Source organism: Astatotilapia calliptera, unplaced genomic scaffold (assembly GCF_900246225.1).
Source record: "Astatotilapia calliptera unplaced genomic scaffold, fAstCal1.2 U_scaffold_3, whole genome shotgun sequence".
NCBI lineage: Eukaryota > Metazoa > Chordata > Actinopteri > Cichliformes > Cichlidae > Astatotilapia > Astatotilapia calliptera.
This window is the reverse complement of record NW_020535767.1, coordinates 940190-952643: the sequence shown is the minus strand read 5'-3', so window position 1 is coordinate 952643 and position 12454 is coordinate 940190. Positions and strand designations below refer to the sequence as shown.

Sequence of the window (12454 nt, the reverse complement as noted above, 5' to 3'; positions counted from 1 at the left end):
TTTCTCTTTATTTGCTTTGTTTCTCTTGTCGTCGTCTTTACTGGCTAGAGGTGCGTGAACAGTCCCGTCCTCTCTCTGAACAAGTGTTTCCTCTTCCTGAATGAAAAAATTGAAGGTGTGTTCGTTTAAGGTGAGGAGCAGGTGGATTATGTCTGTGGATCTACTGCTGATTTCCTCAGGCAGAAGACGACTGAAGGAAAAGTTTTAGCTACTTGCTGTTTTTACAGAAAGATGACGACCCTGTTGGTGTTTGTGATCCTCCTGCACGGTAAGAAAATCTGCCTCTGTTCTCACGATCCAAGCTCCATTAATGTCACACTTGCAGAGACACACAGAGACACACACAGTCAGACAGGTTTGTGTGCATTCATAAACAAGGTGAGGTCTCAACTGCCACATGCTGTTGCAGTTGAGATTATCCGAGCCAGCGTAACTTTATCTTAAATGTCTTCTCTCACTGAAGCAGTGAGACAAAAATGCAGCCTGATGTGGTCTCTATCTGTTCTGTTATCAGCTCGAGTCCCTCTAAGCTGATGCACTTGGCTGTTTTCATCTAGCCACCATGACAGTGTAACTGGTCTCACGGGTTTTGTGACAGTTATGAAACAGCAGCCACTTTGGTCATGTCTCAGGAATAATGTCCTTACTTATCTAAACTAATAAAAAAAACACTGAATCAACATGATTTCATGAAATCAGCCGGTGTGCATCACTGGAACTGCTGCATTGTGTCTGTGTCTACTTCAGCCTGTAATAAGTTTCCTGCTGTCATAATAAAGTGTGGGAATGATTTCAGGTTTAAACTCTTCCTGTCCTCACAGTTTCCCAGCATGCCTCAAGTGTGAAGGTGCAGGAGGGAGCAGAGTTTGTCCTGCTGCCATGTAAGTTTCTCAGTGTTAATGTGAAAGAATGCGCAGCTGTGTGGAGCCGGTCCGACCTCAACCCACCCACAGTTCACCTGCGTGAACCAGAAGGTGATAACCTTCAGAACCAAAACCAGCATTACAGCGGGCGAACGTCCATGAATGTTGATGCTCTGGAAACTGGGAACCTCAGCCTCACGCTGAAAAATCTTCAACTGTCTGATAGTGGCAACTACACCTGCACCGCCCGCAAGTCTGGTATTGAACAGGGTCAGGCAACAGTGCAGCTGCAGGTCCAGAGGGCCACAGGTGGAGGTCAGTGCAAACAAATGAAAAATCACGTGCAGCGTTAGAGATTCTGCAGCATTATTTTAACATCACACGATGTTCCTGTTTTTGTTCACATTTTTGTTGTCAGGTCGCAGCAGAGTCACAGTTCTCCTGGTTTTCTTGAATTTGGCTGCTTTCTTAATTGTGGGTGGAGGCATGTACTTCAGACACTATTTTGTGAAAGGTAAGTGATTTGTCACATGTGTGATGTGGTCACATTTCCAATTTTAAATGATGGTGGTTAGTGATGTTGACCTCAGATTTATCCAGCCATGTTCTTAAGGGAACCAGCAGCCTGAGAAAATGTACAATTTTAATAAAGGTTTGAATTCGATGGCAGTAACAATTTTCCAAAAAGTTGCAGCAACAAAAAGCGAAAAATGAAACATCCGTATAATTATTTAACTAACATTTAACTGAATTAGGCTAATTGGCAACAGGTCAATAACATTGTTGAGTATTAAGAGAGGCAGAGTTACCCGAAGTAAAGATGTTCAGAGTTTGCAAAAACAATTACAAAATAATTGCAATGTTTCTCAGGACAGAATTCTGAAAACTATAAATATCTCATCATTTACGGCACATAACATCGCCAAAGGTTTCAGAGAATCAGGAGCAATGTCTGTGCACAGCAACAAGGCTGAAAATCAGTCCTGGGTACCTGCGATCCTTGTGCCCTCAGGCAGGTCATGAGCTTTGAAACGTTTACAGATATTACTGCAACACACTTGACTATGCCATGCACAATTTTAGGATTATGGGAACAACATGGACACTGCATCCTCAAAAGGAGGCATCTGACTTGTTATTAGAGCTCACTTACAAAACCTGATCTCTGATGGTATGTAATAGTGCTTCCACATCTGGAAAGGTTCTCAAAGGTATTTACAGGTTATACAACAACAAATGCTCCAATTGATACGATGTCTTCTTAAGTGAAGGCCTTACATATCTCAGTAACATCATACTAAACAGCATCTGATAAAATAGCAGGGAAGAGTTCAAGTCCTGAACTGGTCTGCTTGCAGTTCAAAGCTTTTACCAGCTTAGAACATCTGGAGCATCATGAAACAAGCATCACTCATTTTAAGTTTACTGTTTGTATTTTCAGAGAAACTCTGCTTTTATTGTTGTTATTCAAGGCCATGGGCAGTGGGGGGTACTGGGAGTTGTGCTTTACCCTGTCATAAAAAGGCAGACACAGCAGCACAACTTGCCAAAAAAACCCCAAAAAACTCTTGAAGACATTTAAACACTTGATCTTCTGTCCTGTTTCCAGCTATCTAAGAATGCTGTGATTTTGGAAGCTGTAATACATAAGTAGAAATACCGAATAATGTTTTTTTTCTTTAAGTCGTCCATTAAAGCATCATCAGAAATGGTCTCAATGGAAGGGCAGCTGTCAGGTAGCCATTCTTGATACAGAAGAACTGAACTCGCTGCCAGTGCAGTAAAAGCATTTCTGGATTTTTGTTTTTTAAATCACAATGTCCTTCAAAGGTCCTGGAGAACTACTCCTGAACACTGCAAAAAGCTGCCTAACACAGTTCAGACTGTGCTAAAGAATAAAGGTGGTCATGTAAAAATGACAAAAATATCAAAAATGTCAAATATTGACCTTCAAGATCTTCTGTTTTTGTCTTAAATACTTTGCAAATATTTCAATAAATCGCTCCACCGATTTCCCAATTTCCCAAGATATGAAGGCATGAGGGGCTTTTGTGTGGTGCTGTGTCACTTCGGTACCTAGGATGAATGATAAATGGAATACATATAAAGTCCAATGAGCTTCACCTATGATTCCAGTTACACCAGTACAAGCTGAATAACACCCCACAGAGAAGAGAAAAAATATGATTCCAACCTAAACCAACGGGCAGAGATACCATAATCACAAAATAATACAAATGTTTTCAGGAACAACACTAAAAATACACAGTAACTATTTAAATCACTCCCTGCTCCACTCAAGCAGACACATGCCAAAGGTTAATTCAATTCAATGCAATTCAATTTTATTTACATAGAACCAAATCACAACAACAGTCACCTCAAGGCGCTTTATGTTGTACAGTAGATCGCACAATAATAGGTACAGAGAAAAACCCAACAATCATATGACCCCCTATGAGCAGCACTTTGGCAACAGTGGGAAGGAAAAACTCCCTTTTAACAGGAAGAAACCTCCGGCAGAACCAGACTCAGGGAGGGGCGGGGCCATCTGCTGTGATTGGTTGGGGTGAGAGAAGGAAGACAGGATAAAGACATGCTGTGGAAGAGAGACAGAGGTTAATAACAGATATGATTCAATGCAGAGAGGTCTGTTAACACCAGTGTTGGGTGTAATGCGTTACTAAGTAACGCGTTACTGTAATTAAATTACTTTTCCACTGAAAAAGTAGAGTAACTAATTACTGTCCATTTTTAGGTATTTTAATTACAGTTACTTACAATGTATTTGTGTTACATTGTAAAATAATTAAACTCGCTGAATATCATTATTTAATTTCATTAATTTATCTTCTAAACGTAGAAGTAAACTCTGCCGCTTTAACATGGCTGTAGTGCAGCTGCGCGTCATTTCGCGCCAGTTTGCTGCATAGTCGTATTCTACAGCGGATGTTGGACTCGGCTGAAGCGTGTGGCTGTTTTATGACATGGACATATTCCCGTCTCTTCACTTTTCTGAAACAAGCAGACAAGAACATTACAGTAATATGTAAGCTATGTCGTGGGGAGAAAAAACTATCGGCTGCTGTTAATAGTAATCTACTGAAGCACCTGACACGAGAGCGTAGACGAACACTTCTGAGTGATCCTTGTTCATCATCCACGGATAACACCGCAGCAACTCCTGCTAAGCAGACGAAGCTTGATTTTACTTCAGCAGCACAGAAAGTGTCTGAAGGTGAGCTTAAAAAATGATTGCAGGCTACACTGTGGAAGAGATGCTACCGCTGTGTACTGTAGAGTCTCCGTCTCTAAAAAAAAATTATTATTTAAAGAGTTTAATTTCTATTGTCTGTCCACTCAAGGTTTATAGGGATTTTAAGAAGTATTTCGTTAAATTACTTATTTAGTAATTAAGTTACTTTTTTGACTCAGTAATTAGATAATTATTTTAAATACAATATTGACTAAGTAATTAGTAATTAATTACTTTTTTAAAGTAACTTACCCAACACTGATTAATACACAGTGAGTGAGAAAGGTGACTGGAAAGGAAAAACTCAATGCATCATGGGAATCCCCCGGCAGCCTACATCTATTGCAGCATAACTAAGGGAGGATTCAGGGTCACCTGGTCCAGCCCTAACTATATGCTTTAGCAAAAAGGAAAGTTTGAAGCCTAATCTTGAAAGTAGAGATAGTGTCTGTCTCCCGAATCCAAACTGGAAGCTGGTTCCACAGAAGAGGGGCCTGAAAACTGAAGGCTCTGCCTCCCATTCTACTTTTAAATACTCTAGGAACAACAAGTAGGCCTGCAGAGCGAGAGCGAAGTGCTCTAATAGGGTGATATGGTACTACAAGGTCATTAAGATAAGATGGGGCCTGATTATTTAAGACCTTGTATGTGAGGAGCAGGATTTTGAATTCTGGATTCAACAGGGAGCCAATGAAGGGAAGCCAAAACAGGAGAAATCTGCTCTCTCTTTCTAGTCCCTGTCAGGACTCTTGCTGCAGCATTTTGGATTAGCTGAAGGCTTTTCAGTGAGTTTTTAGGACATCCTGATAATAATGAGTTACAGTCGTCCAGCCTGGAAGTAATAAATGCATGAACTAGTTTTTCAGCGTCATGTTTTAGCATCTTAAAGACTTCCTGTGCAGCTGATGATGATGTTTGTTGTCCTCTCAGTCCCGCAGGTGAAGGTGGATTCAGGGGTGGAATCTGTTGAACTTCCCTTCATAACCACAGTTCACTCGCCTGATGACGCTACAGTGATGTGGACTGACAGCTTTAAAAGGATAGTCCATGTGCAGCAAAGTGACTCTGACCAGCCTCAACAACAACAACACTGGTTATATACACACAGAACCAAGATGAAGAGAAAACAGCTGACAGTTGCCAACCTCAGTCTGACTCTGAAGTACCCCACAGACAAAGACACGGACACCTACACCTGCACCGTCAGCAGCAACATCCTTGGAAGCATCCTGCTGAAGAAGCAAGTGAAGCTGAAAGTCAAAGGTCAGAGCTGAAGATACAGATCAAAGGTTTACAGTATAGGAAAATGGTGAAGTTCGGTAACAAGAGCCTGTCATCAATAATGTGTCTGTGGTTACTATGGTGAACAGGGTTTTATGAGTGAGCTGCAGATACAGGAGGTCCCTACGTTTTTGGACACTTTGCCTGGGGTTTATGTGATTACACAGGGACCTCAAAGGGGCTTTTAAACAGCTTTGCGGTGCCTTAGCTCTTACAACACATTATTTTACAAGTACTCATTTAATAAAAGGCTGCGAGGAGAGGCTGGAGTTGAAGTTGACTGAGTTTGGGTGCCGAGCTTGCAGCTCTGAGATTACCACACTTGCGCAAGTAAAAAACGATCGAGGTCTGATTGTCTTGCTTTGTTCATCGGGATAAGTCTCTGAGCTAGCGAGGCCTGCGAGTGCAGACCTAACAACCACAACAGACGTTTCTTTAAGTTCATTTTGAGCACAAGCTGAGCATTCAGAGAGCAGATCGAGTGACCAGCTGTGTGTGTAGTTGAATCATAGTCTAGTAACTTCTACAGTTTCTTTGAAAGATTCTAAGAAACAATATAAACCTTGAAAGATGAAAATAAAAACTTTACTCTGCAGAAACAAACAAAGGATTTGTACATTTGGCACAAAGGATTCTGGTAAAGAGTCCGCTCTGCTGCTGATTGGACAGACACCACTGTACTGTACTCTGTACTGTGGAGCAAAGGAACATATTTCAGAGTCGAATTGGTCAAAGATGTTTTCACTGAAAAGGTTTAACCTCACGCTGCTGCACTGGCTGTACAACTCATTGTGCTTTGTTGTCCTCTCAGTCCCCTGTGTAGAGGTGAAGGATGGGGTGGAGTCTGTCCAGCTGCCCTGCAAAACCAGACATCGCCTGCCTGAAGATGCTAAAGTGGAGTGGACTTGTATTTACATTCGAACCAGGAAGGTCCACGTGTATGAGAACGGCTCTGACCAGTTTAAAGAACAGGACCAGTTTTACAGAGACCGAACGAAGATGAATGAAGACCTGCTGAAAACTGGAGACCTCAGTCTGACCCTGAAACACCCCACAGACTGGGATCACTACACCTACACCTGCACCGTCTACAGCAGGGAGGGAAACATCCTGCTGAAGAAACAAGTGGAGCTGAACGTCAGAGGTCAGTGCTGTAGATACAGGTCAAAGGTCAGAGGTCATGTAGGAGTTTATTCTCTAAAAGCTTTTAGTTTGAATGTATTTTCAGTTCATTCAAATAAAATAAATTCTTTGATGTTTTGACTAAAAGCCAAAAATGTGGAGGCGGAGCAACTGTGTGTTTAAATCAGTGGTTCTTAACCTCGTTGGAGGTACCGAACCCACCAGTTTCATATGCGCGTTCACCGAACCCCTCTTTAGTGAAAAATAAAATATGATTTTTTTTTCATATTCAAGACATAGATGTGTTTTTTACCGGTGCACAAAATGACCCGTGCACGAACATCACCTTGTTCAAAGAACAAAACCAACACAATGCACGAACTTACAGCAAATTACATACAAATGTACATACTGCGAATCAGTGTGACTTCTGCTGTTGCCTTTGAGAGACCAGTTCAGATGTGGCTTCACCTTGGCAAGTGCCACTCTCATGTCATTTTCACAGCAAAGTCTGTTCCTCTTCTTCGTTTTTATGTCCAGCATCCTTGACAGGGATTGCTCGCAAAGATATGTTGTAACAAATGGTATAAAAAAAATCCAGGGCTTTCTCAGCAATAACTACATACTCGTCCATTTGTCGACACCAAAACGTTGAGAGCGTTGTTGTTCTGAAGAGTTGCTGTTGAACCTGGCTCTGCTGAACTTCAATGATTTCATCAAGGTATTCATCATCGACATCTGCTGTCTCAACAGCAAACGTGAACGGCTGTCTCACCCATGCTGAATCTCTTGTAGGAAAATATCTGTCGAGAGAATTTGCAAGCTCATCTAAATGTGTTGCAATTGTTTATTTCTTTTGATCCTAACTTCAAAATAAAAGCCTCTGGCATGATTTGAGTGGGAGGGAAACATCCTCATGAAGAAACAAATAAAGGTTCAGGTCAAAGATAAGAAACCAAATAACAGCTTTGCTTATCAAGTAAGACTGACAGAGTATTTAAGGATCCCAACTTGTTTTATTTTTAACTCCACAGTCACATATTTGGTTCACAACATAGGTTTCAGCTGCTTTCAGTTCTCCTGTCACAAGCACTCACTACAGCAAACACCATTGCACGTTAGATTGAGGAGAGCTTTTTCTACAGCCTGAAGGTAGCCTATGCTTTACCTGATGGGTACAATGTTGGTGTTGCTGCTGCTCCTGCTACTGAGAGTGCTGGCGTCTGGGAAGTGGTTCTCAAAACTCTTGAACAGAGGCGGTGGTTTACGACACCAACTGTCTGCCATCTACAATCCAGTTTTGAGTTCCCTCCCCAGACGCCTTAACGCCCACTCACATCCTGGACCATCTGACCAGTCTTTTGTTAGACTCTGTGTTTATAGTGGAAAATTTGCTCTTATTAAAGGAAGTGAAGGCTACATAATAGGCAGATAAGACAAACGTGTGGTGAGTGCAACTAGCAGCTGTGGTTTCCTGAATGAACGTCGATGTTCGAAGAAACGAGGTTACTACACCGGGGGACCCCATCCTTGGGGTGGACCCATTTTTGTTTTAGCGTGTTTTGGGGTTTAAAAGCCACAGAGACGCGGTGCTTAGGAAAAATGCATTTCAGCTGTGCTGATGCTCCTGACACGTATAAGACTGGGGAAACCTGCATTCAGCTGGACCTGAAAAACACTATGTCCAGATAAACACAATCAACTTTTGGAGAAAAATAAAAGATTCTTCATCAGACTAACAACTAAAAACATGACACTTACCTTAACAGTATGGGCTACATCAAATATATTCAAGACCGACAACAACACTTCTCACTGCTGCTAATTTTAACAAAACTAAACAAAAAGTAGAAAAAGGCAATTCACCAAGTCTTGAAAAGTAAAACTGAAAAATAGAAACACAGAATAAAACATCCATCCAGATCTTTACCACCAACAACATAAAATCTATCTTAATTAAATGGCCAAATTCTCCAATAAATGAGCAATAATAAAGTAAGAAAAAATAAGACATTCAATTTATGGACGCTCAAATTAACAGAGCGACATTAAACGCACCTCATTGCCTGCCGTAGCGTTCTTCGCAGCTGCACTTCACCTCAAAGGTCGGTTAATACATCGGATTGAACTTAACCAAAGTCCAATTAAAGGAAAATAAATGTTTCTAACAAATACAATGAAGAAGATTAAAATAATTCACTGTCAGTTACTGTCGCTGTGAGTTTGACGAGGTCAGCTGCTTCATTTGGTTCTGCCTAAAGTTCTCTCAGTGATCCAGTGTTTATATGATAAGATACGTGTTTAATGCAGAGAGTTGGAATTACAAGTTGGTAAGAAGCTTTTTAACAAAGGTTTGATTTAAGCTTTAAGTTCAAAGGTGAAAGAAATTTCACGTTTGATGAAGGAAGATCAAGGCTAACAAGGACATAGGTCAAAGGTCAAAATAAGGTAAGGTGAGAAAATATGATAGATATATATAATCAATCAATAAGGTGAAAATATCAGATAAAAGGGTTTATTTGGTTATAAGGAATAAAGAGGTCAAAGGTCAAAACAAGAGTACTGTTAAGTTAAAATTAAAGGGTCAAAGGTCAGATTAAACAGGTTACACAGAAAGGATCGGCCAAACTTAAACAAGGATAAAGAAATAATACATTAAACAAGGAAATAAATTAAAAGTCTGAGTTAATGAGAAATTAAACGTTTAAATCAGGTGTCGTGAAATCAGTTTTACCCCGGTTCTTTTTATTCCTCGAGCATCCAGAGATGGCACCGGACTCAGTAGTCATTTTCACAAAATCTTTATTCATCTTTAAGCATGCACTTCTAGAAGGGAAGATGAGGCCGGTGTCCCTCTGCAAAAATCTTCACTCCTTTGTTCGTTACAGTCAGCTTTATAGAAGCGACCCCATCATAAAACCAGCAGGGGAAGAAGGTGACCTGTAGCGTCACTGCTTCCCAGTTGGAGACAATTTCCCACTCCCACTTCCACACTTTATTTTCTTTGTTTTCATCATTTTCTTTTCTCTCTTTTTTTTTTCACCCCACATTAACCTGTTAACTCACTCCTTCAACCTCATTTCCTTTCAGCCCAACAGCTCTCATACAGTCAGCAATCAAATTCTCCATTCATCCTTGAGTACTTGATCACTTTAAATGTCACTATTAATTTTATCAATTTATTTATCATTAGTCTAACACTGATCCACTCTTTAATTTGCTTTATTTACTTTAGTTCATTTTCTCATATTTGATCACTACAATTTCTTAATTATTAACTCTTATTATTTCACAGAAAATCAACTAATCTACTTTGTCTCCCTCTTTATGATCAAGGAATTCACACACACTCACAGGCTGCTCACTCGCCCCCACCTTTTCTTTCTCACTCACACACACGCACACTTTACTCTTTGTTCGTCCCACCTGTGAACCCGCCCCTCGAGGCTGGCTCACACACACTTCATGCTTCTCGCAGTCCCATTCAAACTTTCTGCGAGACACTTCTGCTGATTCAGGACAACGCCCCAAGCGGCACACAGAGCGGGTGCCGTCCGCTCGTGCACCTCACGAATTGTTCAAAACTTGCGCCACGGACTTGATACTGCGGTTTCTCTTCCCCGAAAAAATATAAAACCAAATTAAACCCCCCAATTGACTTCACAGCTTGCAACAATTCGCGACACGGCCTCCTGCCGCGATTTCTGCACACCACAAACACACACTTTTAGACACGAATTCTTTTATTACTTTAATTGACTCCCGTACTTCAGACGAGACGCCGACTCTAACGGCGCTTTCACACACACTACACCGTCCTCCTTCTGCATCAGGCACTGGTTCAACTCAGCTCGGAATCTAATTGGCGAAAGCAACCAATCCTGCTTTTATGCATACTTCAGACTGTGACAGGGACCTCTCCCCGACTTAGTTATTTAAGGAGCCACGAATCCCCAGGTCACCACCCTGGATCTCCTGCCTTCAGGTCCAAGCCCCGCGTCCGAGACTAGGTGGGGTAACCAAACCCGTGACACGCGCAGCCCGTAGCTGGCGACGAGGCCTCTCAGCCGCGCTTTCTAACTAATAATAACACACGTTTCCTGCTTTAACGCACGGGGACGGATCACACACCGCCGCTTTTTTTCCTAATGACTAGGACGGATGAAACACCGATTCTATTAATCCGTAACAAACGTCTCCTGCTTTAACGCACCGAGATATCCTTACGGGGCGCTAAACATCAACTTGGAGTTCTTAAAAAAAAGTCTCTTGCTTTAGTCGCACTGAGGCGGTCACTAGCCGCCTTTTCTACTGAGTGAATTTACACTGGGATACGTTCAACTTAGCGAACAGATAATTTAGGCTTTAAACAATATGCACGGGCCCGGCCTCGGATAAAGCGGATGAAGATGGATGGATGGATGGACAATATGCACGGTTCGAAAATAAACAGGTCGTGCTTACCTTTTAATCATGTGAGCTAGCTCTCTGTTCGCCTCGTTTCACGATCTCAGCTCTGCCAATTCATCTCTGCGCCTCGAGCGAATCCCGGGTTTCGGCACCAAAACTGTTGAGAAATCAGTTTTACCCCGGTTCTTTTTATTCCTCGAGTATCCAGAGATGGCACCGGACTCAGTAGTCATTTTCACAAAACTTTATTCATCTTCATTTATCTTTACTCTTCTTCATTTAAGCATGCACTTCTAGAAGGGAAGATGAGGCCGGTGTCCCTCTGCAAAAATCTTCACCCCTTTGTTAGTTACAGCCAGCTTTATAGAAGTGACCCCATCATAAAACCCCCCTACAGTGTGCTGCAAACTCTGTCTGTGTCTATGTGCACGAGCACGTGAATGCCTACATGTGCACGTTCCCACGTGTCTATGTGAGTGCTCGTGAGTGAATGTGTGCGCATACCTGTGTGTATGTGTGAGTGCACATGAGTGAGTGTGCGTGTGGATGTGTGTGCGTGACAGTTAAAACACTGTGGGTGTAGATGACTCCCTAGAGGTCATAAAACTCCCCCCACAGTTACAAATGTTAACACCCTCACCTTAAGACATCCTCTGGGGAATTTCCACTCAGTGGGGGAGAAGCCTTCCAAAATCTACTCCTAACTTCACAAGAGAGTGAGGCCTTTATTACTTTACAAACAGTGTCCCTACAATAATTCTACATTCTATGATAACATATTTCTAAACTCTAAAATAAGCTAAACATTCCTACACAGGTTAAGAGTTAAATTTTAAGCTTTTCTTAGTTAAACTAAATAAAATAATCAGAATAAACGATTGGAGGAAAAAAGCAAAGATGTTGTGATCAAATAGTTTGTACGGCAGAAAGAAAAACATGTTTCAGTAGATTGTATGTTGGAAACCACAGTAGACACAGTAGACTCAAATCATTGTTACTGAGGAATTCTGCCTTAAACAGTAAAGTGTTCTTTAACAGTGTGTGTGTGTGTCTGCAGCTGTTCTTTGTGTTGTTGCTGCATCGTTGCCTCAGGGGGAAAGTTGTGTGTGTGTTATGCAGACTAGCAGAGACTGCAGCTGTCAGCAGCCACACACACTTTCTATTCTTCAAATCAAATCACAGTGAAACATGTTCACTGACAGCTCAGCTTCAGCATCGTCTTCATGCTGTGACTGCAGCCGTTCAACTCTGTTTGTCTTTAACCCAAATCATCACAACATGCAAATATAATCATCAAAATGATGTGACTGGAAGGATGCAGCAGTCTGTGCTCCACCTTTCTCCTCCACACCTGCAGGTGGAGAACATGGATGCATGAATCTCTACAGAGTTCTTTGAATATTATCCGTCTCATCAGTTTTCAGTGAACAAAACTCCTCACAGAGCCAAAATAAGCAGTTTGTATCCAACATAACTCAGCTGGACTCTGATGCTCCGTATAACAGCCACACATGAGTCTGGA

The 12454-nt window shown here is 41.6% G+C and overlaps 1 protein-coding gene across 1 annotated transcript; it reads left to right on the top strand.

Moving 5' to 3' along the window:
• On the top strand, positions 1–6522 carry LOC113017953 (uncharacterized; the record flags this gene model as incomplete). Its single annotated transcript, XM_026161041.1, has 5 exons — positions 1–268; positions 822–1178; positions 1282–1377; positions 5050–5382; positions 6212–6522. Coding segments are annotated over exons 1-5 (1134 nt in total), but the record flags the coding sequence as incomplete, so codon positions are not given.
• Positions 6523–12454: the final 5932 nt, after the last annotated feature.